Source organism: Mesoplodon mirus, assembly GCF_964341445.2.
Source record: "Mesoplodon mirus genome assembly, chromosome: 14".
Classification (NCBI taxonomy): Eukaryota; Metazoa; Chordata; class Mammalia; order Artiodactyla; family Ziphiidae; genus Mesoplodon; species Mesoplodon mirus.
In genome coordinates, this window is record NC_138990.1 from 45,505,696 (window position 1) to 45,530,436 (window position 24,741).

At 53.4% G+C, this 24,741-nt stretch overlaps 1 protein-coding gene across 1 annotated transcript in view; it reads left to right on the forward strand.

Moving 5' to 3' along the window:
- The window catches only part of KCNK3 (potassium two pore domain channel subfamily K member 3), a gene marked incomplete at its 5' end in the record, with an annotated part of 38,661 nt that extends 32,005 nt beyond the window's left edge, over positions 1–6,656 (forward strand). Inside the window, one exon of the mRNA XM_082642319.1 lies at positions 3,433–6,656. Within this exon, the coding sequence (XP_082498445.1) occupies positions 3,433–4,343 (911 nt within the window). The 3' untranslated portion in view covers positions 4,344–6,656. The remainder of the gene's footprint in view (positions 1–3,432) is intronic.
- Positions 6,657–24,741: the final 18,085 nt, after the last annotated feature.

Sequence of the window (24,741 nt, forward strand, 5' to 3'; positions counted from 1 at the left end):
TCTCCAGCTTTCATTATTCCAACTATAAAGTGGAGATAGTCATAATAATGACCTTGTAGGAAGTTTTTGAGAATTAAAGTTAAAAATGTATCTGAAGGATAAGATCTGCAGCCTCAGCATGTGGTAGGAAGTAAGGGTGGGCCCTGGAGGGCACCAGACCCCAAAGGTGGGGCAACACTGGACAGGACAGTGGCCATGGCAGAGCATGAGACGTGGGGCCGGGGGGCTCTGTGGGCAGCCCACAGCGGGTAGTGAGGCTGCCAGGCCGGCAGGCACTGGGTTTTCCTAAAGGATGGTGGACCGGGAGCAGTTACAGCTTATGAACAGACACAGGTGAGGTGCAATGGTGGTGAGAGGGGATGCTGGGATGTAGTTGCCTGACCCCATCAGGGACTGCCTGCCACTCAGGACTGCACTTTCAGGCCGACTTTCCTCTGTGAGACCCCTCACTGGTCCTTCTGTCATGAACCCCACAGGTTCCAAAGTACTTTTATGTCCAGTCTCTCCTTTACTCCTTTTTTTTTTTTTTTTTTTTTTGGCTGCGCCATGCGGCTTGTGGGATCTTAGTTCCCTGACCAGGTATCAAACCTGGGGCCCTGGCAGTGGAAGTGTGGAGTCCTAACCACTGGACCACCCTCTCCTTTACTTCTGACAGCAGCTCTGGCAGTGGTGGCCAGGGTGGGGATTAACAGCTGTAGCTCAACCCCCCAGAGTGCAGAGCAGACAAGAGAGGTCCAAAGAGGGGAACGGATTTGCCCAATGTCACACAGCCAGCCTGTGGTCAAGCTGGGGCTGGTCCATGCCTCCCTATCCCTGTTCAGCCATGGCCTCAGTGCTGTTCCCTCCCCCGCATCCTATGCTGCGCCGGCCTTGGGGACGGGGAAGGGCAGGATGAGCAGCTGCTTTGACTCAGAGCCTGCCCAGCTGTCGAGGTGAGTTGTGGTCTGGCTGCTGTGGCCGAGCTGGCGGGCACAATCTGTTCTCACCCTGCTGGGGTGCAGATGGGCCAGGCATGGTAGCTCAAGAGCTCAGCTATCCAGGCCCCTGGCAAAGGGTGACACAGTCACCAGCTAGATGCCATGGTCAGGGAGCAGGGGAGCCCATTCTAAGGGCAGCCCACAGCCTCACACACCCCAGCAGCAGTCCCTCGACCTCCCTGAGCTTTAAGATTCACATGGCTTTAAGCTGACAGAGATGCAAAGTTTACTGGAAATGAGCTGTCTGCCAGCCCAGGTGATCTCTTGGAAATGTGAGGGAAACCTGACACTTCATTGTGAGCTGTTACTGAGCGCTTGTTATGTACCAGACTCTGTGCTAAGTGTTATACACATTATCTCACTTATTTCTCCCCAAAAGTCCTGTGATGCAGGTGCTACTTATTAGCCCCATTTTACAGATGTGGACACTAAGGCTCGGAGAGGTTTTTTTTTTTTTTTAGAAAATACACAGTCCATGGCAGAGTCAGGATTTGAATTCAGATCCCATACCAAAGCAGACGGTATCCTGCCTTGCCATCAATTCATCAAACATATTTTGGGCATAGCCTATGGTCATGGCTGGCAATGGGGGGGTAGGGAGGAACATGACAAAGTCCAGCAGTGCCCACCCCCACCCACCCCAAGCTAGTATTTAGCTGTACATATGTATTTACAGTTGGGGGACCTGAGTGACAGAGTAGGCGATGGTGGTAGTACTGGCCCTGGACTTCAAAGCGGAACATTCTCAGTGCCACTCAAAGCAGGGATCACTTCCAGCTGTGAGCAACCCAGGATGGCTGCAGAGAAGCAGCAGCATTTTTAAGTTTTTTTTTAAATTTTTTAAAATTTATTTTATTTTTGGCTGCATTGGGTCTTTGTTGCTGGGCGCAGGCTTTCTCTAGTTGCGGCGAGCAGGGGCTACTCTTTGCAGTGCTCGGGCTTCTCATTGTGGTGGCTTCTCTTGTTGCGGAGCATGGGCTCTAGGTGCTCGGGCTTCAGTAGTTGTGGCATGCGGGCTCAGTAGTGTGGCTCGTGGGCTCTAGAGCACAGGCTCGGTAGTGGTGGCGCACAGGCTTAGTTGCTCCGCAGCATGCGGTATCTTCCTGCAACAGGGCTCGAACCCGTGTCCCCTGCATTGGCAGGCAGATTCTTAACCACTGTGCCACCAGGGAAGCCCTTGGTTAAGTTTTGATAAGGCTTTAAAAGGTGGGAAAAATGGAAAGCATTACTTTATTATAATAATCCTGTTAATAAAAGTAATAAATATCTTAATAGCTCAGTGAAGGAAGCAGGGCCAGGACCAGCAGACATAATTTTAAAATGAGGAAACATGCTCAGAGAGGGGGAGTAATTTGCCCAAGGTCACACAGCCACTAGTGACAGGGCCAGAACTTGTGCCTAGGGCTTCTGAGTTCCCATCTAGGGTCCTTTCCCCTCTAGGTCTTCAGGCAGAACTCTTGACTTAGGCCATGTGATGGTTGGCTCAGAGGGAGGCTTTGCCTCTGCCTGGCTCCTAGCTGGGTGAGGGCTGAGGGGCATGGTAGGGCGTGATAGGGTTGAGACTGTCTGACTGGTGATAGTAACACCTGGAAGGACACCCAGGGCCCTTGCTTTGACAAAGGCAATGCCGCATCCCCATGAGCAGAGACCCTACATTGGGGCCAGGCATAGAGGATGACGCCAGGGCCCCACAGAGGGTTTGATGAGGAGTCTGGGGCACTAATTCATGGGGGGAGGGCACTGTCTCCTTTCTCCTCCTCTGACACGGGTGGGCCAGCTGCCTCTGGGAGACTGGTGGGCTCCAGGGGCGAACTACCCCCATAAGCTTTGGCTGGAAGCAAGGAAGTCATCAAGGACCCCCAGGGTCCCTCCCTTCACACTGAATCGCAGGATGCAGGACTCATTCAGTCCAACCTCCACCCCTTACAGTCAAGGAAACCGAGGCCCAGAGAGGACTAGGAACAAGTCCAAAGCCCACAGACACTAAACTAGAATCCAGGTCTCCCAACTGACTTGCCAGTACCGTTTCACGCTATCCACGCTGCCTCTAGACTAAGTTCCTAACAGCAGCACGAGTCAGCTCCTATTCTGGGTAGAGAAAATGGTCGGGTCTTTGAAGCCAAACAGACTCTAATTCAAACGCAGGCTGCTCTGCCTCCAAACAGTGGGACCCCGGAAAAGTCACTTAACCCTCCCTGCTTCCTCTTTCCTTCCTACCTACCCCCTGGAGTGGTCATGACAGTAAGCGAGAAATCATCAGCAAGGAACTAGCCCAGTGCCTAGGGACAAGGATGCACCCATAACTGTGAGTCGTCTTCTCTTCGGCCAAAGGAAGAAGAGGCCAGACTCTGCGAGGTTGGGGAAGGAGAGGGGAGAGCAGGGGGAAGGGAGGCAGGTTTCTGGAAGGGCAGCCCCATAGCACGTGTTTTATCTCCTCTTCCCCTTCTTCCCCCAGGCTACGGCCACGCAGCGCCCAGCACCGACGGCGGCAAGGTGTTCTGCATGTTCTACGCGCTGCTGGGCATCCCGCTCACGCTGGTCATGTTCCAGAGCCTGGGCGAGCGCATCAACACCTTCGTCAAGTACCTGCTGCACCGCGCCAAGAGGGGGCTGGGCATGCGGCGCGCGGACGTGTCCATGGCCAACATGGTGCTCATCGGCTTCTTCTCGTGCATTAGCACGCTGTGCATCGGCGCCGCGGCCTTCTCCTACTACGAGCACTGGACCTTCTTCCAGGCCTACTACTACTGCTTCATCACGCTCACCACTATCGGCTTCGGCGACTACGTGGCGCTGCAGAAGGACCAGGCGCTGCAGACGCAGCCGCAGTACGTGGCCTTCAGCTTCGTCTACATCCTCACGGGCCTCACGGTCATCGGCGCCTTCCTCAACCTCGTGGTGCTGCGCTTCATGACCATGAATGCCGAGGACGAGAAGCGCGACGCCGAGCACCGCGCGCTGCTCACGCGCAACGGGCAGGCGGGCGGCGGCACCGGCGGCGCGGGAGGCAGCGCGCACACCACGGACACCGCCTCGTCCACGGCTGCGGCAGGCGGCGGCGGCGGCTTCCGCAACGTCTACGCCGAGGTGCTGCACTTCCAGTCCATGTGCTCGTGCCTCTGGTACAAGAGCCGCGAGAAGCTGCAGTACTCCATCCCCATGATCATCCCGCGGGACCTCTCCACGTCCGACACGTGCGTCGAGCAGAGCCACTCGTCGCCGGGAGGGGGCGGCCGCTACAGCGACACGCCCTCGCACCGCTGCCTATGCAGCGGGGCGCAGCGCTCCGCCATCAGCTCCGTGTCCACGGGCCTACACAGCCTGTCCACCTTCCGCAGCCTCATGAAGCGCAGGAGCTCCGTGTGAACGCCTTGCGGGGCCTGGAGCACCTGGGAGCGCGGGCGGGGCGGGGGGCTCCTGCCCGGAGGAGCAGCGGGGTCGGCGAAGAGACCGCCCCAGCCGCCTTTGGCGCCCCTACACCCCTCACCACCCTCCCCCGCCCCCCATCTCCGACTGTGCCTGCTTGCACCAGCCGGCAGGAGCCGGGGCTCTGAGGACCCCTGGAGCCCGCATCTGCGCCCTGCAAATTCCGAGAAATGTGAAACTTGGTGGGGGGGGGTCGGGGAGGGAAGGCAGAAGCTGGGAGCCTCCCATCCCTTTGGAAAAAGAAGGAGCTCACCAATTCGCAGAGGCCCTGCTGGTAACTAGACCATCACCCCCTCCCCCTGTCCCTTACGGAGGGACCTTCGTGTTCTGTGTAAGTTTGCATCTCTATTTATACCTCTGTCCTGCCAGGTCTCCCACCTTCCCTTGGCTCCAAAAGTCAGGGTGTCTTTGTCGAGGTCACCCCACTCAGTCCCACTCCCCTTCCTCATCCCCAGCTGTGTCTCCCAGTCTCCCACTACCTTTTGTGTTGTTTTGCATGGCTTTGCAGTTATGGAGGAAATGGAAACCCAGCAGTCCCTAAAGCTAGTCCCCAGAGGTCAGGCAGATGGAAGCAAGGATAGGAAGGCTGCAGAAGGGGTGGAGAAGGGAAGGGGGAGGCAGGGGCCAAGCAGTCTGCAGGGTGGTCCCCTTGGTAGGTGAGAGCTAACTGGCCTCCAGTCACATCCTCATGTGGGGCCAGAGGGAGTCCAGCCTTCCAGACACTGGCCTTGAAATCAAACAGAAAACTTCCTCCTTGCCATCACTGGCCGCTGCTGCTAATAACCGACTCTTAGATCCGTGAAGTGAGTTTGAAAACCCTGTCCTGACTACCCATTCGTTTGATTCTCACCACACCCCAGTTAGGTCACCAGGGCAGGAGTTGTCATCCCCATTTTACAGATGACACTGAGACCCAGACAGGTAACATGACTTGCCCAAGGTGACACGGGTAGCAAAAGGCAAAGGGGAGCAAGAACCCAGGCTGTTTGTTCTGAGCCTAAGTGCTCTTTCTTTCGACTCCTCTTCCCGCTCTTTGAAAGCAAAGTTCCCAGCCTGCACACCCTGGCATTGTGTAGGCAACTGGGCTTTAGACCAGAACCAGAACCCAGGACTGAGCCAGTGCTGGGCTCAGCCGCTCCTCTGCTTGGCCACGAGGCAGGGCTCTGAGTGGGCCGCTGAAGCAGGGTAAGACCACTCGGTCAATGAACTTCCTACTTACAAACAGGGGAGTCCTTAGGGCCAGATAAGCAGAGCTGGGGCTGACAGCAGAAGGGCCAGGAGCTGGAGCTCTAGGAGCTGGGGAATTGGGCAGAGCAGCCTAGAGAGCTGGCAGGCGTATCCTCCTGGGATGTGAACCCTGACCCCACAACCAGTGCCGGTGCCTGTGTCCCAAGTAGCTAGAGATAAGCCATAGCTGCAGCAAGGAACGCTCCTCCCAGGTGTACCCCCTGCCTACCCCACCTGCAACCCAGAAGCCCAGGTAGAGAGCAACAGTTGGAGGTGAGACCCTAGGCTCCACGGTCAGGGCCCAGAGCTAGAGCTGGGACCGTGACTCAGGACAGCATCAAGGGATGGGTGAGGGGCCTCTCCCCCTCCAGCTGCCCCCTCTTACTGTTTCCGTGTTAGCTCCTTAACACTGCTGAGCAAGGCCAGCCCTGGCATTCAGGGAAGCTGTAGTGGAGGCCCCCAGGGTGATCAGCCTTAGCCCCACCCTGACCCTGCGCTCCGGCTTCTGGGCACCCCTGGGAGGGAGGGAAGAAGTCTGGCCTGGCCTGTGTGTGAGTCCCGTCTCAGTGTGGAGGATCTGGCTGCCCAGGTGCCACAGAGAGCAGGGCCCAGGATCCGGGGCTGCCCTCTGTGTTTATGTTGGGGTGCCTCTGTCCAGTGTACGACCCTGCCCTCGAGGGGTCCCGTCCCGTCAGTCCCAAGGGAGCCACAACCAAAGCTGTAGGGAGATGGTGGGGAAGGAGGCCGAATGGCCCTCGCGGAGCACGGCAGACTGCTTGGTCTCTGGCCAGGTCTTTCCTAGGGAACTGGAAGGCCGGTGTTGCTTCTCCCTCACCCCCTCCCACTGAAGGCAGCCTTTCTGCTTCCCCAATGCCTTATGCCTGGGCACACTGCCACAGAATATGCAATACGTGTGGGTGACATGCCCCCGCGCCCACACCCTCACCCCGGGCAGCCCCTGGACCCCACAGGCCGCAGCTGCCACGGCCTCCCTTCAGCCCCTCCTGCCTATCTGTCTTCACACTGAGAATGGCACCTAATAAATGCTGTCCATGGAGACCAGGGTCAGGCTCAGCCGCCTCTGTCATCGTGTACCCTTGGCACTGCCAGGGAGTGGCCACTCCCCCTCTGGGGTCTGAGGACACACCCAGCAGACGCAGCTCAGGGGTGAGATACATTGCAGGCACCTCTCTTCCAGGTACATTTTCCTCTGGGTGTGGAGGGACAACTCAGCCTGGGACTGGGCCCCAGAGCCCAGGATAGACCCGGAAGCAGATGCATCCTCAAGTGGTGCCAGTGCCTGGAATCAGCTAGCCAGTGGCTTCCAGATGTCACTGAGTACAATCCACGGTGGCCTTTGACACCACAACCCATGCCTATCTCCCTGTCTGTCTTTCTTTCATGAAACAATACTTAACCCCTACTACAGCCAATGCACTCTAATACTTTCTATTCTAGTTCATGTTATAAAATGCTGCTCACAACCCACTAAATTGATTTCTCTCCCCACTAATGGTTTGCTCCCTGCAGATTGAAATACACTAGAGAAATAAAGGCAGTGTGGGTAAGACTGCTTTATCCCAGTCCTCCCACCCACCCACATAGGTCAGTTGAAAAATACAGAGAGAGACCTACTTACTGGGGATCCAGGGGTCGAAGAAAGAAGTGGTGGCACCTGCAGGAGGCAGGACACAGCCAAGCCTTGTGTGACGGCGCTCCTGGCTGCTCCTTGCAGCTGCAGGCAGGCCCCCGGGACACACTGCTTGGCCTTCGGTCCTTGGGGTGGCCACGGCACAACCGGCCCTGAGCTCCCATTGGCTCACCGCACCTAAGACCACCTCATCAAAAGCCAGGGCTTCCTGCCCACGGCCTATCTGCCTCTGTCTTTCTTAGAAGAGCTAAGTTAAACAATGTCATTTTTGAGGTCAGCAGTGACCAGTCCAATATAGCTTTGACTTTCCTAAGAAGTTCCTACAGGACATAAACTTGCTGACACTTGCCCTCTTTTCTTCATTGTCTAGGGTGAAATAATCAGAATTCGAAGGAATTCCCCAAGGGGCTGCAGTCATCCCAGTCTTCCGGGGGTGATCAGAATCATGGCAGCAATGACCTGCACCCCAGCCCCTGCCCATAGCTCCTAATGGCTCAGAATTGCCCTCGGTCCTACCATGGGCTCTTTATCTCCAGGTGATGCCATCCCCACCCTCCTCACTTCCACACAGCCTCTGAGGCATCCTGCACTAAAAAAATATATGTACAGCAAAACAAAAATAGAAAACCAGCACCCCAGAGCGGGGTGGGGTATAAATATACCAAGACTCTGACTGATGTGGTTCCTCTGTGCCAGCCTCAAATGGAAACAGAAGCTTCCTGGGAGCTAAGAGAGAAAAAGGTCCGCAATGGAACTCTTCCCAAAATGTGTCCCATGGTATACCTTGTGGCCAAAAGAGTTCCTTGGTCAGATGAATCTGGGGCAACACTGCACACATCGCTCAAGTGTGGAGTTTCCCGAGACATCTTAGCCCAGTGAAGGTTCTGAAAAGGCCGGCGGCAGACACAGCTGTTTACCTGTGCTTAAACTCACAGCATTGCCCAAAATCACTCCCAGCACCAGTCCTTCTGTTTGCACGTTTCCTCACACCCCGGGTCCCACAGAGCACGCTTTGGGAAATGCTGATCTAGTGAAACCTGTCTGATGAAGAGAGAAGTTTGATCCTACCCCCTCAATAAATTCCAAAAGGAGCTTAGCTTATAAGTCCTTCTATAACTGAAGGCCGTGACATTATGAAATACATATTTGATTCCTTATTATACGTCAGGTCAAACCAAGGCTCGGAGTAGCTCACGTGCCAAGATCAGGCGGTGGGCTGGTGGCAGAGTTGGGATTTGAGCCCAGGCCTGATGGCTCCGAGGCGTAAGCTCTCAGCCACCTCGCTGCGTCCTGTCCCCAGGTGGTCCACGTCTTCAGCAAAAGTTTGGTGGAAGTCGCAGAGCTGTTTAGGACGTGTCATTTCTTATTCAGAATCTTGGTGAGTGGGGAGACTATAACCTAAACATGTCTCCCTTCAAGGATGACAGATCCTGATGCAGCCAGGAAATTCTGTTCCATCTTAAGTCCTCGCACTCCCATAGATAGGACCATTTAGCTCCTTCTTTCTTTTAGCTTCACTACAACTTATCTCAGGAAGCCAGGGGCAGGGAAGGGATGTCTAGGGCCAGGGAAGAACTTCAGAACAAACACACAGTCAGAGGAAAAAGCAACAGCCCCTCCTCAGGGCGCACCTCGCCGTCTGCACTGAGTAGCATGAAGCTTAAGCCCCCCTGTCGCTCCCGAAGCTGGGTTCAGCCTAGAAGGCTGAGACTTCATTTCCCTAGGGGCCTTTGAACAGCCCAGTCTGTAGTGGACACGGTCCCCTCCTCTTGCCCAGTGATACTGGAACAACAGCCTCAGGCACTGCCATCACCTTGATCAAAGTTTGCAAAGAATCACACACACACACACACACACACACACACACACACACTCCTCTAGATTTCTGGTCCAGCTCCTCTTTCTCAGAGGAAGGGATTTTGGTTCAGAGAGAGGAAGTGAGATGCTCAAGGTCAAGAGGCAAGATAGCGGTGTAGCCAGGATGGGTATCCAGATAGCCTCACTTTCCACACTCCCTCCCCACACACCCACACAGAGTAGGGGCCCAGCCTTCTCTGACTCTGATTTCAGATGAAAGCTGCTAATTGCTAATCTCTGAGGTTGAGTCACTCTCACTCTCATGCTGGAAATTTCCCACATCTACATCTGGACACACACCAGGAGACTCACACCCCCACCCCTTATTCACCCAGCTGCAGGCGAGGGCCTTGTGGGTAGTGCCACCCTTAGGATGGGGGCTGTGATGGAACTGACATGATCTTCTCCATGATCTTCTCTGGCCGTGAACTCCCAGAAAATCCACGCTAAGGGCGTTTTCCATTTACAAAGCCCTCTCACTTCATTCTCTCGTTGGTTCGTTGGACAACTCTGTGATTTAAGTGAGGATTAACGCTCCCATTTTACAGATGACAGAATTAAAGGAAGACTCAAGGTCCTGAGAGCCGGCACTGTTCCACATTCACTTCCATATTGTTGATGGTTGTGCCGGGCCACGGCTCCCTGTGTGCCCCAGTACCTCTGGGCCCCAAGTGTCCCCCACAGTGTGCCAGGCTGGTTCCCATGGGTTGGGGGGGCCCAGGTGGATGTGACTCACAGAACCTATTAGCAGAAGGAGACAAGGAGTCATGAACATTTTACCCACTTCACCATGAGCCCTGAGCAAACTTTGTCCAGAGCCATGGACTTTGGATTAAGGGCAGCACAATGCCCTTAATAACAACCCCCACCCTTCAGCTGGAAGGGCCACAGGATCCCTGGGAGAAGTTCGTGACTTTGACCCAGGCCAAGTCCCTAAGTCAACACTCTTCCACAGTTCTTGTTCCCTGAAGAGGGAACACGTGAACAGATCCTCCCTGACTACAGAGTATTCTGGTCTGACTACCGGATCAGAGTGGTAGGAAGAAGACCCACAGCCCTGGGCTTGTTCTGGACCCAGCATCAGGGTTTGAGAGGTACTGTCCTTCCAGATTGCACAGGTCCAACTGGGGAGACTGAGGGTGCCGCTGGGGCAAGGAGCCTGGCCTGGGCTGTGTTGTGCTTTGTCCTCACCTTTGTCGTAAAAACTCTCATCCTGCCCTTATTTCAGGCCACCAAAACTTCTAAGGAAACTTTTGACTGCCAGAAGTACTGTGCCAGCCTCTCTCCAAAGGTAAAGGACATGCCCGAGAATCCAGGGTATGTTCATTACTGAACACCTACTATGTGCCACGACTTTACAAATCTCACAACCACCCTGTGAGGCAGGTGCTGTTACCCTCATTTTGGTAGGTGAGAAAGGTAAGACTCAGAGAGGTTAAGTGACTTGCCCAAGGTCACACAGATAGTAAGTAGCAAAGCCGCACCCAGGACCCTCTGGCTCTAATGCTCAGGCACTTTCCAGTGCACACCCGTGCCTGGAATACATCTAGTCCAGCCTCCCCACAAAACAAGAATTGCCTCAACATCTTCCCTACCAGGCCATACAGCCTCGGTTTACAGGACCCTTGTTCTCTGAGGCCGCCCCTTCATTCACTGAAAAGCAGCTCTAATGACCATATGGAGACATTGACCATATTCTTTCTATTGAGACAAGAACTGCTTCCAGTTCTGGCTGTGCCTTCTGGAGCCACAGGAAGTAACTCCCTCTGTTTCAGGCATTGCTCTAAAGGATTCAAGATGGCTCCCCACATGGGCAGGTACCTCCCAGTCTTCTCCAGGTTAAATGTCCTCTTCTTTCAGGCACACCTCCATAAACAGTACATCTAGACCTCTCACCAGCCCTTCTCTGGAAGAGCTTCAGGTTACTTCTTCCCCAGGAGTTTGATCCGTCATGTGTGGTCCAGCCGCACAGAGGTGATGAGCATCCCCTCCCTTGCTCAGGATGTTCCTATAATGCAGCCTAAGAGCACGTCTGACATATGGGCAGCCACCTCACGCTGAGCTTGCAGCCCACCGAAACTTTCCCGGAGCTTGTCGTGTGAACCACTGTGACAGACACCACTGGTTACCTAATCGAGAGCCATCCTTGCGCCCTCTGCCTCGATGGCAGAGGGAGACATTCCTCAGGTGCTCACCCTCCCTCAACGCCTGTTCCAGGAAATAAACCAATCACGGTGACCTCAAGCAGCTTTCCGAAGACTGAATTAGTATGAGTGTGTTCCATTCTGGTTAATGGGTTCTTCAGAGAAGTCTGCTGGGGGCTACTAGGAGAGGCTTTCCTAAAAGAAATTACAGGGGAGGAAATGCCACTCTACTTTGACTGGACCTTGCCAGGTCTATGTGTGATGCCTGGAATAGTGACAGCCATGAGAGAAGACATCATGGACACAGTGGGGATGACAGAAGGAGAAGATGAAGAGCTTATTTGTCACTGTGACAGTGAGCGGCCCCTGAAACCCCTGACCTCAGGCCGTCTCATCACAGGAGACAAAAAGTGTAAGACCCAGATCGGTTTTCCATTACTGGCAGCTGAAAGCCCCATGGCCCTCAGGCTCCTGCAACAGGATTATTGTACTGTCGGAACCTGGTGGACCCCAAGGGAGAAACGGCTTTGTTTTTCCTCCCTTCACGGCCTTTAGCAACGCTAGCTTGAGTCTTCCATTCCTGCCTCTTAAATATCAGCTGGGGCTAATCCCAGAGCTTTGTGGTCACTCTTGGGTATAAGGAAGTCCAGTCCAGTCTAGTCCAGTTTAAAACTTTAATCTCAGATCCATTTTAATGCTCATAGTCTCCCTGTTCCCAGAATAGACCATCCATCAGCCAAAGGGACTTAGAAAGGGGAGGAGGCATGCTCTTCTCCCCAGCCCCCTCCTTCTATTTCTGGCCCTTCCACAGTCTCAGGTTGGGGAGAGGAATTAAAGGCAATGGAGGGGGCTTTCCTGGTGGCGCAGTTGTTGAGAGTCCGCCTGCTGATGCAGGGGACACGGATTTGTGCCCTGGTCCGGGAAGATCCCACATGCCGCGGAGCGGCTGGGCCCATGAGCCATGGCCCCTGCGCGTCCGGAGCCTGTGCTCCGCAACGGGAGAGGCCACAACAGTGAAAGGCCCGCGTACCGCAACGAAAAAAAAAAAAAAAAAAAAAGACAGTGGAGGGACTTCCCTGGTGGTCCAGTGGTTAAGACTTCACCTTCCAGTAAAGGGGGTGCAGGTTCCATCCCTTGTAAGGGAGCTAAGATCCCACATGCCTCCTGGCCAGAAAACCAAAACATAAAACAGAAGCAATATTGTAACAAATTCAATAAAGACTTAAAAAAAAAAAAAAGACAGTGGAAGCCCTCCGTGTGGCCTGGCTCCCAGTGCTGGCTCTCCAGAGCCAGCTTTCAGAACCCACACAGGAGCCTCTTCATCGCCCTGTTCCACGGAGGGGCAACCCTATGTCCCCACAGGCTCTAGCCCGTGGGGGTCCCCCCACAGCCTCCTCTGGCCCCACAGCCTGCCCTCTTGGGTGGAGCACTGTAAAAATCCAAAGGTGGCCCAGCCAACTTCCAGTGTCCACTTGGTCCACAGGACACGCCCACATCCTGACCATGCCAGTCAGTGGGAGTACAGACGGCCCCCAGGAACGCCTGCCACCCCTCCCCAATGCTCTTCACCCTTGTCCAAATAAGCAGAAGATGGAGCAGCAAGTTTATGTCTAAGTAGACATCCAACCTGGGAAGAAGATGCTGTCTCCCCTTCTGGTAGTTTCAGTGAGGGATTCCTGGGAGCCCGCTGCCCCAACCTGGTTAGGCTGGAGAGGAGGGAACCACAGCATTCTTCCCCCACATCGACAACTCAGAACTAAAGTGGTTCTCCCTCCTCTCTCTGATGTCCTGCTTATTTATCCAGGCCGGGGAAGACTGAGGACATCTCTTTGCCCTTGAGTGTGCACATGCCAGGTAGCAAATGCCAGGGTAAGAGAGAAAGTCAATGCCTGTTATGTACCTTTCAAGCCAGATCTTTCCTGCGACGTAGCTGAGCAGCTGCTTTTCTTTCTTTTTTTGTGTGTGTGTGGTACACGGGCCTCTCACTGTTGTGGCCTCTCCTGCTGTGGAGCACAGGCTCCGGACGCGCAGGCTCAGCAACCATGGCTCACGGGCCCAGCCGCTCCGCGGCATGTGGGATCCTCCCGGACCGGGGCACGAACCTGTGTCCCCTGCATCGGCAGGCGGACTCTCAACCACTGCGCCACCAGGGAAGCCCTGCTTTTCTTAATGTCAGTGCAAGATCTTGCTGACTTAGCGCTACTAGAATCTCATCTGGTTGGTTCCAGGCTTTTGATGATGTTCTGGGTGTTGAAGCCTTGTTCCACTGTTAAATCTACTCCCACTCTCTCCCAGCTCCGTGTCACCCACAGATTTGATAATCCAGCTTTCTGTGCCATTATTCAAGCCTTTGATGAAAATATCAAAGAGAACAAGACCGAATAGAGGACCCTTAATTTAGGACGACATTTATTCCAGCATGTTCTTGGTGAACTGTTACTGGCTTCAGCTACTTACCACTTCCTTTTATCTGTGCTCTAAAACTGTCTGTTTAATCAACGCTCACAGGTGATGAGCCTCCAGTCCATAGCTCTCCAGTCTCCCAGGATGTCAGTGATCTGGGCTGGGGATTTGGACTTGCTGAAAATAGCAGGTGCTTCCTCGCCTCGCTCAGCCTTCACCCTCTTCCCCCCGCCACCCACCACCGCCACCGCCTCGTTTGGGCATCATCATTTAGCTCAGCTCTGCCCAGCCCCAGCCCAGCCCCAGCCCCAGAGCTGAGCACCGCCCATTCATCCCCTTCCCGGCTCAGACTCAGCTCCTCTCTCAGGCAACTGGTCTGTCCCTGAGGGGAGGGGTGGGAGGGCAGTCACTGGAGCACTCAGATGACCTTAAGAGTTGAGATCTGCCACGGGAAGCTGCTGACGTCCAGGACCCTGAGGTCAGCTGGGGCTGGGGTGGGTGGAGCACAGAATATGTATTAAGCAAGCGCCAGGAGCTGGGCTAGATGTGTTACCAGAACCTCATCAGAACCCTCATCACATCAATTGTCTCCATCTCCTGGGTGAGGAGAGGAGGTGAGGGAGGTCACTCCATTTGCCTAAAGTCACCCAACCAACCAGTAAGTGGCAGAACCAGTTTCTGACCCCGAGGTTGTGCTTCCACCTTCCAAACTGGCCACCATACCCTCTGGGTAGCTGTGCTGCTCTGTTTTCTCACCTTCCCAGATTACCTCCCAGGCAGTTAGGGACTGGCTGCTGCTTCAGCTGCCTCTGGAAGACAGGGTAAGCTTGAGCACAGCCCTCCCTGAGCCCCCGGGAGGGAGTAGCAGGTTGAGGGCAAGAGGAGGGGGAAGGAGGGGCAGGGGGTGAAATCAGGCTGCAGGGAAACGAGTCCAGTGTTCCCAAGACCTGAATGATTTGGGATTAATCTTCCAGATCTGGCACCACAGATGCGATACGAATCTGCTGCTGCCCCGCCCCCTCCAGCCCATTGCTGGCGGAACAGATGGGCAGACCCCTCCCTGGGGTCTAAGTAGGGCACTGCTGGGGCTGCTGGGAGGCAGGGAGGGAGCCAGTGAGCCAGGCAGGGAGAACAGGGGCAGACCTAGCTCCACCTCCCCTGCCTGGGCCCCCCAGCTTCCAAGGCGGGTAGACTCTGAGGGTCAGCTGTCTGCTGCCAACGGTGAGTGGGGTTGCCACGCGAGGCAAAGACTCTGGTCCCTGGAGCGGAGCCTGGACGAACATTGCAGGGGATTCATGCACAAGTCAGGCAGTCCTTTCTAATTCCAAAGTCCTTCACCTGAGACCACTGGAATGGATGAGGAACAGGAGCTTCCTCCTCGGGGCTCTAGAGCGAGGCTTGGGCAGCGCTGTGCCCAGAGCACCCTGGTCCTAACCAGGCCCAGACTCTACGCGGGCCCTCCCATCACCATGAGCACAGTGGGGTGGAGCAGGCCCTGGGAGGCCAGGACTATGCAGACACATAAAGACAGCAGCCATCAGGGCTAGAGGCACCTTAGGACCCGTGAGTCCTCTTTATGTTCCAGAAGCAAACACTGAGGCTCGGCGAGGAGAGGGAACCTGCACACAGGGAGTGGGTGACAGAGCCAGGGGGGCTGCCAGCTCCCGAGCAGTGCTCCTTCCCTATCAGCACAAGCTGCCGAGCTTTATTTGTAACAGCAAAACACAGGAACAACCCAAACATCCACCAGCAGGGAAATGGTTAAACCAACTGGGCATTTCCATGCCGAGAGCTAGTTACCACTCAGCAACAGGAAGGGATGAACCAGTGATACGTGCATCATGGATGAGTCACAAAAGATCACAGAAGTCAGACAGAGAGGACACACTGTAGAATTCCATCCATTGAAAACTCTGGGAAGTGTAAACTGGTCTAGAGGGACAGACAGCAAATCGACAGTTTACAGCGCCGGGAGGGGCACTTTAAAAAGGGGCACAGGAAAGATTTGGGGTGAGGGGTATATTCACTGTCTTGATTGTGCTGTTGTTTTCGCAGGTATGCACACATGCTGGGGAGGGGAGGGAGCTGATGCGGGGGGAGAACTGGTCGGGGAGGGGATGAACATGGAATAGAGCTGGCCCTGACAGAGCCTGGAAGGAAGGCTGGGATGTAGCAAATGGCAAAGGCACTGCAGAGGCAGGAGCTTGAATGAAGGCTCAGACAAGGCAATGCTCTCAGAAGGATCCAGAACAATGGGAAGAGCCCAGGGCTTCTTGGGATGGGGAGGGCGTGGGGCTGAGGAGGGAAGCTTTGTGTCCATCTCCTTCATGGTTATATCTCTGGAGCCTCACAGGTACCTACACTTAACAGGCATCAAAAGATGGTTGTGTGGGGCCTCCCTGGTGGCGCAGTGGTTGAGAGTCCGCCTGCCGATGCAGGGGATACGGGTTCGTGCCCCGGTCTGGGAGGATCCCATATGCCGCAGAGCGGCTGGGCCCGTGAGCCAAGGCCGCTGGGCCTGCGCATCCGGAGCCTGTGCTCCGCAACGGGAGAGGCCACAACAGTGAGAGGCCCGCATACCGCAAAAAAGAAAAAAAAAAAAAAAAGATGGTTGTGGACCTGTGGAGGGAGAAAGAGGAGGGAAAAGATGAGGAGAGTGGAAGAGAGACCCTGGATGCATCCACCAAGCTGGGGTGTGTGGGTATATTATTCCACAGGCAGCAGGGAGCCAGGGCAAAGGAGCAATGCATGTAATTTAGAGTTTCAGAAAACACGCCTGGCAGCAAAGTACGGTGACCTCCACTCTGTCCTGATGGATGCAGCTGCTCTCTGGAAGGACTGCTCCATCTCTATACCAGCCTGGACAGGGGAGTGGCAGGGGGCACATAGCAGGCACTTCTCCAAGAGCTGGGAGGGCCTGGGATGCCCCAGCTGCTGCTTCCAGAGCTGAGAACAATTTACTCTCCTTGCCTGCCAGGGAGGCCAAGGAGGGCCTGTGGCACAGCTAGGAAGGGGGAAGATTTTCAAAATCCTGTGATGGAATCTCCCTGGCTCTCCCCAGCCTCATGTTTCACAGGTGCTTCCAACCCACAGATCAGATGCTCCGGGGGCAGCAGTAGCCCCAGCAGCCCTGCCTCCAGGGCAGGAAGGAGGAACACAGGCCTGTAGGAGGGTATGAGGCCAGGAGGGGCAGGCAGGTACCACATGTCCACCTGGCTCTTCCACAACCCAACAGCTGAGGAAACTCAGAAGACCCAAGTCCCTCCCCCAAGAGACCACCTCCCCCAGGGCCAGCTCTGGGCTGGGAGTAGGGGTGGGCAAATGAATGGGCTTCCAGGATGTTGGGCCAGCTGCCTGCCTGGACCAGACTGCTGTCGTCCTGCATCAAAGCATCAAAAATGAATAGCAGCTGCCTGGGGTGTGAAGATGAACCTTGTAATCTACCATACCCAGCGCATCACTGTACATTTGACCCCTTCATCTCCTCCCTGAACCTGTGAAGCAGTCAAACCCTACAAATAAGGGTTGCATAATTCAGCTGGGCCTGTGGACTTGTCTGAAGTCCCACAGCTAAAACGCTTAGGAGGAGGGAGCTTCAGCTTCCAAGCCAACCTCAAGAAGGGCCCAGAAAGCATGAGGACAGGATGGATCTTTATGAGGAAATTTACAGACAGCCCAGGGTAGGACCAAGCTGTCCCAGCCTCATGGGTCTGCCATTACGGAGAGGCCCTTCGATTTTGTAAATGAGGAGATTCAATGCTGAAATAACATGTCCACAGTCATACAAGGAAAGTGGCAGAGCCAGTCTCGGCCTGAAAGGCCTCTCTGGTTTTAACAACTGTGGAGAGCACTTCTCCCTTCCTTCCTGTCGATTCATGGGGAAAAATCTGACTCTCACATGCAGACAATGTCCCGTGTCACCAAGGATGCACTGGGAGCTGCCGGGGAGTCAGCGCAGGTCCAGGTCCCGTCTTCAGCAGGGCTGTAAAGCATCACATGGGGCTTGCCTTTCCCTGCCTCAGTCTGCCTAGGGCAGAATTAATCACTGCACAAGATTTGACCAGAGTTAGAAGGAACCTCAAAGGCTCAACCTGCCTCATTTCACCCATCAGAAAACTGAGGCCTGAGAAGGACCAAGGAGGTGGTCACAGGAATCTGTACTTTCAGCAGCTCTGAACTGAGAGAATAAGAATCAGGGAGAGGCCTGGACCGGCTGGCCCAGGGGGTCCTTGGCAGGGAGAGGGTGTGCTTGGGCAGAGTTACGAGGGGCATAGGCTCACCCCATCCCCTGTTCCCACAGCCCAGGCAGATACCCTGAAGCCTGTCCCCCAGGGGTCCATGGCCAAGTTAAAATTCTCTACTACAGGGAAAAGAACAGCCACCACTGTTGAATACCTACCAGATGCCAGCACTGTACAAGGCAGGAATCACTCTCCTCGCTTTACAGATGAGCCAAGATTCAGGGAGGTTGAATGATCTGCCCAAGGTTACACAAGTGGGAAGGAGCAAAGCCCAGACTGAAAATGCAGTGTCCTTCCCACCGCACCTCACTGCCCTCAGCCTGGGCCACGCTGCTCTTTGCTTCTGGAAGGAATTGCCCAAGCTCATCTGCTCAGCCAGCAGCCCTGAGATGGGGCCTCTGTGGTCCTTCGGCTGTCTCTCTCCAGCCCATGCTTCTAGGATCATTCAGTGCTGACCCCCGGCCCCCGCCCCAGGGCCCCTCACACAGGAGTACCCTCATCGGATGGTGCGGAGACAGCCCAGGCCAGCCAGGACCAACTCACCAGACCCACCCTTTGAGAATCTCCAAGCAATCAACTTGGGAATCTGCATTTTTACAGGAACCTTTTGGAAGCACTGTTTTGGAGAAAGAAAGTGAGAAAGACTGAGATCTGCTGCTTTCAGTAAAGATCTCCCGCAGGTCTCTCTATGTTGGAGAAAGGAAAACCTATTTCCACTCGACTCTCTCAGGCCTAAAGCAAGCTGGTTTCGATTCCCCTTGGTGGAATCAAAGGAGCCCCTCCTGGGAGGCACCACCTCATGTGGTGAAAAACATCCCCATTGTGTGGGGGAAAAGGACGCCCCTTCCTCCAGGCACCTCCATAGCGGAGGGAGCCGCTCAGGGGGAAAGAAAGCTAGGAGGTGCCGATGCCCCGCCCACACGGTCACATCTCACTCCAGAGAACATGTCCTCCCCTGGCACACTTGCCCTGCCTGCCCCCTCAGGCTAAAACCCATCTCTGCTGTGGAGAAAAGGTCGTTTGCCTGGAGTCGCTAAAAATTACACATTAATAGTCCTACTGATTTCCAGCCATTTCAAATGCTGGCTTTGGCCAAAAACTTCTTTAAAAGGCCATCCTCCCAGGCTTCCCTGGTGGCACAGTGGTTGAGAGTCCACCTGCCGATGAAGGGGACATGGGTTCGTGCCCCAGTCCGGGAAGATCCCACATGCCGCAGAGCGGCTGGGCCCATGAGCCATGGCCACTGAGCCTGCGCGTCCGGAGCCTGTGCTCCACAACGGAAGAGGCCACAACAGTGAGAGGCCCGCGTACAGCAAAAAAAAAATAAAAGAAAAATAAAAGGCCATCCTCCCCTTCTGAGCCCAGCAGTGATTAGCTCCATCTGCAAAACAGTTCAGCATACTTCTGCCTCACATGGGGAACCTCCTTCTCCGAGAAGCCCTCCTGCCTTCCATCTGGGCTTGGTCATGGATATCAGTCCCCAGGAGTGTCCTCCATAGACGCAGCTGAGTCTCCACTCTTTATATGCACGAAAGCTACATTTACTGAGCTCTTCTGATGTGTCAAGGTCAGAGACTACTAAGGGAACTACATATAATTGTTTATTTGCCAGATCAACCCTATAGGGTAGCTATGACTATTATACCCATTTTGCAAATGGGAAACAGAGGCTCAAGGAGGTCAACAGACCTGCCCACCATTGATTCCACAGCCCATGCCCTTCAAGGCTGTCTGCCCCAGCCAAGGAATCCCTAAACTGACAGGGAGGCTGAAACCTTGTGCCAGGCCTGGGGTCCTGCCAACCTCTTAAGCAGTCCACTCTCCCATCGTGGTTGAGGACACTTGACTGCACCCTCCACCATTTGATCCCGAGAGAAGCGGAGCCCTCAGCCCCTCTTTTTGTTATTCTGCATCTCTCTGAATCACTTACCTTACAATGCCCAAGATACTCCTGGGGTGGATGCTTTTTGATATTAAAGTTTCCTCACGTGACTCACAAACATTTTTAAAAGCTGGATGGGCCCCAGCCACAGCATCTCTCCTTTAGCAGTAAGGGCAGCACACCACCTAGTGGCTGTGTGGTGAACCTCGTATTGGCCAACCTGCAGGGCAGAGCCCAGGATCTGGGAGGCCCCTAGGTTGTCAGGTGGTCCAACTGAAGTTCAGAGAGGGGAAGTGACCAGCCTACAAGCACACAGCAAGTCAGTATTCAGTCCTCAGGACCATAACCCAGCTCTTGGGCAGCAAGACTGTGCTTCCCAAACTTCCCACACAGTTTTAGGGAAGCTGTGTGTCTGGGAGAAGTTCTCAATTCTGGTAGTTGTGAAAATGAAGTGTCCCGTTCATAGGTGCACCATCTTCCTGGTACTGCATCCTTTATTCTGTTTATCATTTTTGAATAGGCAAAGGTACATATGGTATGAAATCCAAAAGGTAGAAAAAGGGTATGTGATGAAAAGTGAGTCTTTTAGCCCTCTACTGCCAAATTCCGGGATTATCAGTTTCTACATGTGTGTCCAGAGTAATCTTTGTAATTTACAAAGATTCTTTTTAACTTTTTTACACAAATGATAGCTTTTCCTGCACAGGGCACTTAACAAGGCATCTTGGGGACTTCCCTGGTGGTCCAGCGGTTAAGACACGGCACTCCCAATGCAGGGGGCGGGGGTTCGATCCCTGGTCAGGGAACTAGATCACACATGCCGCAGCTAAGAGCCTGCATGCAGCAACTAAAAGATTCTCCATGCTGCAACTAAAGATCTGCACGCCACAACAAAGATCCCACAGGCAGCAACGAACATCCTGTGTGCCATAACTAACCCGGCACAACCAAATAAATAGGTATTTAAAAAACAAACAAACAAACAAACAAAAAAGGCATCTTGAAGATCGCTGTACATCAGCATATAAATAGCATCCTTGTCCCTTTGTAAAGCCACCCTGCATTCCCTGTGGGGGATATATGGAGGTACCATTTAATTACTATACTTTCAATGGACATTTAGGTGGTTCCCGATCCACTGCTTTAACAAACTCATACGGAAAATCCTTTAGAATAAATCCCTGGAAATGGCATTTCTGGAATTATCAGCCGTGATTCATTTTGGTCTCATACACCAGCAAACCCAATATAATAAGAGCTTAGATACTTCAGGCCAAAGACGATGTTATGAAATAAAGGCAAAGAGGAAAGATTTGAGAATGACCTTATGAGGGCCTGAAGCTGGAAGGAGCAGGTGCTGCCTAATCTAATCATCTCTGGTCGCCATAGAAACCAGCTGTAAAGTCAGCCAGAAAGAGCTCACGAACAACATCTACCCCGTCTGCACCGGTATGGACCATTCACATTCCCTTCCCTGTTAGGTCCTGTCAGGCCCGGTTCTGTCGTCTCCTGGGTCTCCCCCCAGGAGAGAGCCGGATCTTGACCCTGCCCTCCTCCTCCCAAACCCCTCCCTCCTCTTTCCAGCCACAGTCTCAGATGGCTGCCCTGCAATGCCCACCCTGTCGGGAGAGATGGGCAACTAGATACCCAGTCCTGTGTCAAAGAAAAAACAGAGCCGGACACTAGTTAGAGTGATAAAAACAGATTTTATTCAGGAGAATTACAATAGGGGGAAAGACACCTCAGTCTAGAACAAGGCTCAATTCCAAATACAGCATGGGCAATGGGAATTTATAGCCTAGTAACAGGTCAGGGGGGTGGGGGTGGGGAGTAGTCAGAGGATGGAAAATTACTAAGAGGATACATCGGGGTAAGGGGCATTTGGCTAAACCGACATAATAGGATTCTTGCTGAAGACAGGCCAGGGTAATCAGACATCCCCTGAGGGATGGTGGAAGGTGAGGAACTCCATCAGATAACAAAGATGGTCAGATATGGAGGTGGGGGGCAGGTTCTGGTTAAACTGACTTAGCAGGGTTCTTGATAAAACTGGATTTTATAAGAAAGTGCGCAGATGGGCCTAGGAGAAGGTTCAGGAGCCTGACTAAGGTTTGGTTACCTGCCCATCAGGAGGGCACCTTCTAGCAGGGGAGCAGTCTACACAGGAGGGAAATGGCCCAAGGACGTACAGCAAAAAACTTCTTGTTCAAACCAAAACATGTCTGACCTGGCCTGTCTCTCAATGTATCACTGTCCTTCCCAGGGTAAAATAACTCTTCTAATCCAAAATGTGATTAAATTCATTAGAGAATGTTCAGTCTTTCAGACAAGCCACAGGCAGGCAGTAAGCTTTGAGTACGAATGCAGAAGTTTGCAGGGACGCACTTTATTTGATTCTGGAAATTAGAGGCTCTTTGAAGGTAGCACACAATTTTGTTCAAAGTGTCCCAGACTTTGAGAGAAAAGACCCAAAGCCTGTATCATGCTTTTATGAAAATCCTGAGAAGTGCTTTTTAACACACAGCCTGAGATCCTTCTTGGCACTGCTCAGCTAGACCTGCCCTGACCTCAGAGCAGCTATAATAACTCTCCCCATGCCTCTGCTGCACTCCCACATCTGCCCTCCTTCCCTCTGCACAAAAAGCTGAGACTGTACTGTTTCCATTTTATAGATAGGAAAGTAGGGCTCTGAATGGTTAAGTGACTGAACCCAGTCACTTTGCTCTAAGTGGCAGACCCAGCCTCCCTCTCTTCCCTAGCCTGGGACAACTTGCACAGATGTCATTCCACTTCTGGAGATTCTGCCCTTTTAGGGGTACATGAAAAAATTCCTATCTCCACCTACCACCCCATCCACACATGAGGATTCTGTGGCTCTGGCACCCCTAAGGGTCAGTAAATTTCCTCCCTTTGCTGAAAATTTGCTCCCTTTCATATAACTCCAAGTGATCTTTGGGCAAGCTATAGTCTTTAGTCAGGACAATAAAAACTGAGCAATTAGAAGACAACTGCTACTCTGATGGACAAGATCACCACCCAAAGAAGGCTGGCCCACCTTTGACTTTGTAAAGTTTCGGAGAGGGAGAGAGGAGGCTCCGGAGGCCCCCAAATCTCCCTGCCCCACTTCACCTTACCCATTGTCTCCGCTGTCCCCAGCCACCAAAGTCTTCAGTGGCTTCCCTGGGCAGCATCCTCAAGGACACCAGATCTCCCCAGAAATTTAGAAGGGCAGAGATCCAGGCCAAGTACAAAGTATTAACAACATATGTTTGGGAACATGTTATTTAGCCCAGGAAATCAGCACTTCCAAAATTACGAGGCAAATTTGTACCAAAATATACCTTAAGCTCTACCCCTGAATTTCATCAAATAACAATCTGAAGGATTTTGCAAAGCCAGTGTATGAACATATTGTCGACAGAATAAACAAAACATAACACACTAAAAACCGAGTTATGTTTTATTCGATGCTCTTACTGAGGACTATAGCCCGGGAATCAGCTTCTCAGATAGCTCTGAGGAACTGTTCCAGAGAGGTACGGGAGGAGCCAGGATATAGAGGAGTTTTGCTGGAAAAAAACCCCTGTGGTTGAACATCAAAGATTACTGCTGGGCTTCCCTGGTGGTGCAGTGGTTGAGAGTCTGCCTGCCGATGCAGGGGACACAGGTTCGTGCCCCAGTCCGGGAGGATCCCACATGCCGCGGAGCGGCTGGGCCCACGAGCCATGGCCGCTGAGCCTGCACGTCCAGAGCCTGTGCTCTGCAACGGGAGAGGCCACAACAGTGAGAGGCCCGCGTACAGCAAAAAAAAAAAAAAAAAAAAAAAGATTACTGCTAATCACACACACACACATCTCAAGGTAATGATTTTAGCGCTTTACTTTGTATGGAGCAATGCAAGAATCTGGACTTATTAAAATTATTCCTTTGATATGCACCTTAACTACCTATCCCGCTTTCTCCATCCTGAATCCCCTCAGGGCGCACCGCTGGGGGCTGCGGTGGCTGAGGGCTTTATGACCATCACCCTTTGTTTACTGAAATGGCAAGTAACATTCTCTGTCTACAATATCCACCCTGATTCCTCTCTACTTTTCTCAGAATTCCAATCTCCTGAGGCCCCATGCCTTGCTGCTACCTGGGGACACTAATGTCAACCTTACTTTCCACCTGGAAAGTGTAGTCTAGCCAGGCTGGCAGACGCCTGGAACCTCGGTGTAGGTCACTCCCCAATGCGGGGGCTGGCACCACCTCCCGTGTGTCCAGCAGGGTTGTCTCTACCTGGAGCAACCGCCTTCTCCACAGGCGGGCACAGACGGGGTGGCTGATCCAGGACAGCCCTGATTGTCACTGTCATGCCCTTACTCCCACCCCTCTTGAGGAATCTGTCCCCTTCCCAACTCCCTCTGCCTCTTACACATCCTCATGCTGCCGCATGGTTGCCGGTGAGCTCACTCCTCTCCTCCATAAAATCCCAAACTCCTTGAGGGCAGAGACCTCGTCCTGCTTGTCTTTGGGCTTCCATGACTGGCTCTGGGCCTGGCACTTAGTGGACTCCATGTGTATTTGCCAATAAATCCTTCTGTCTCCTGGGCTCCAAAGATAGCAGTTGGATGAATGGTCAGAACATCGTGATAAACTAAAATTCATTTTATGATGTGGCTATGGAGACACACAAAGACTGTGACATCATGTCAGGAAGGTGACACCACTAATCATTAGTAATGTTTATTTCAAGACAATGTCCTTGGCTTGGACACGTGGGGAAAACAGTTCAGAGCCCCGCTGAGTGTGTCACTGTGCTGTAGGAACTGGCTCCGACAGGGATGGGGCTATGCAGCTGCTGTGGACCGAGCTGGTCTACCCCTTGGGACAGAAGCTGTGTTTCATTCATCTCTACAGGCCTCAACGTCTAAGTCAATATTTTTGGATA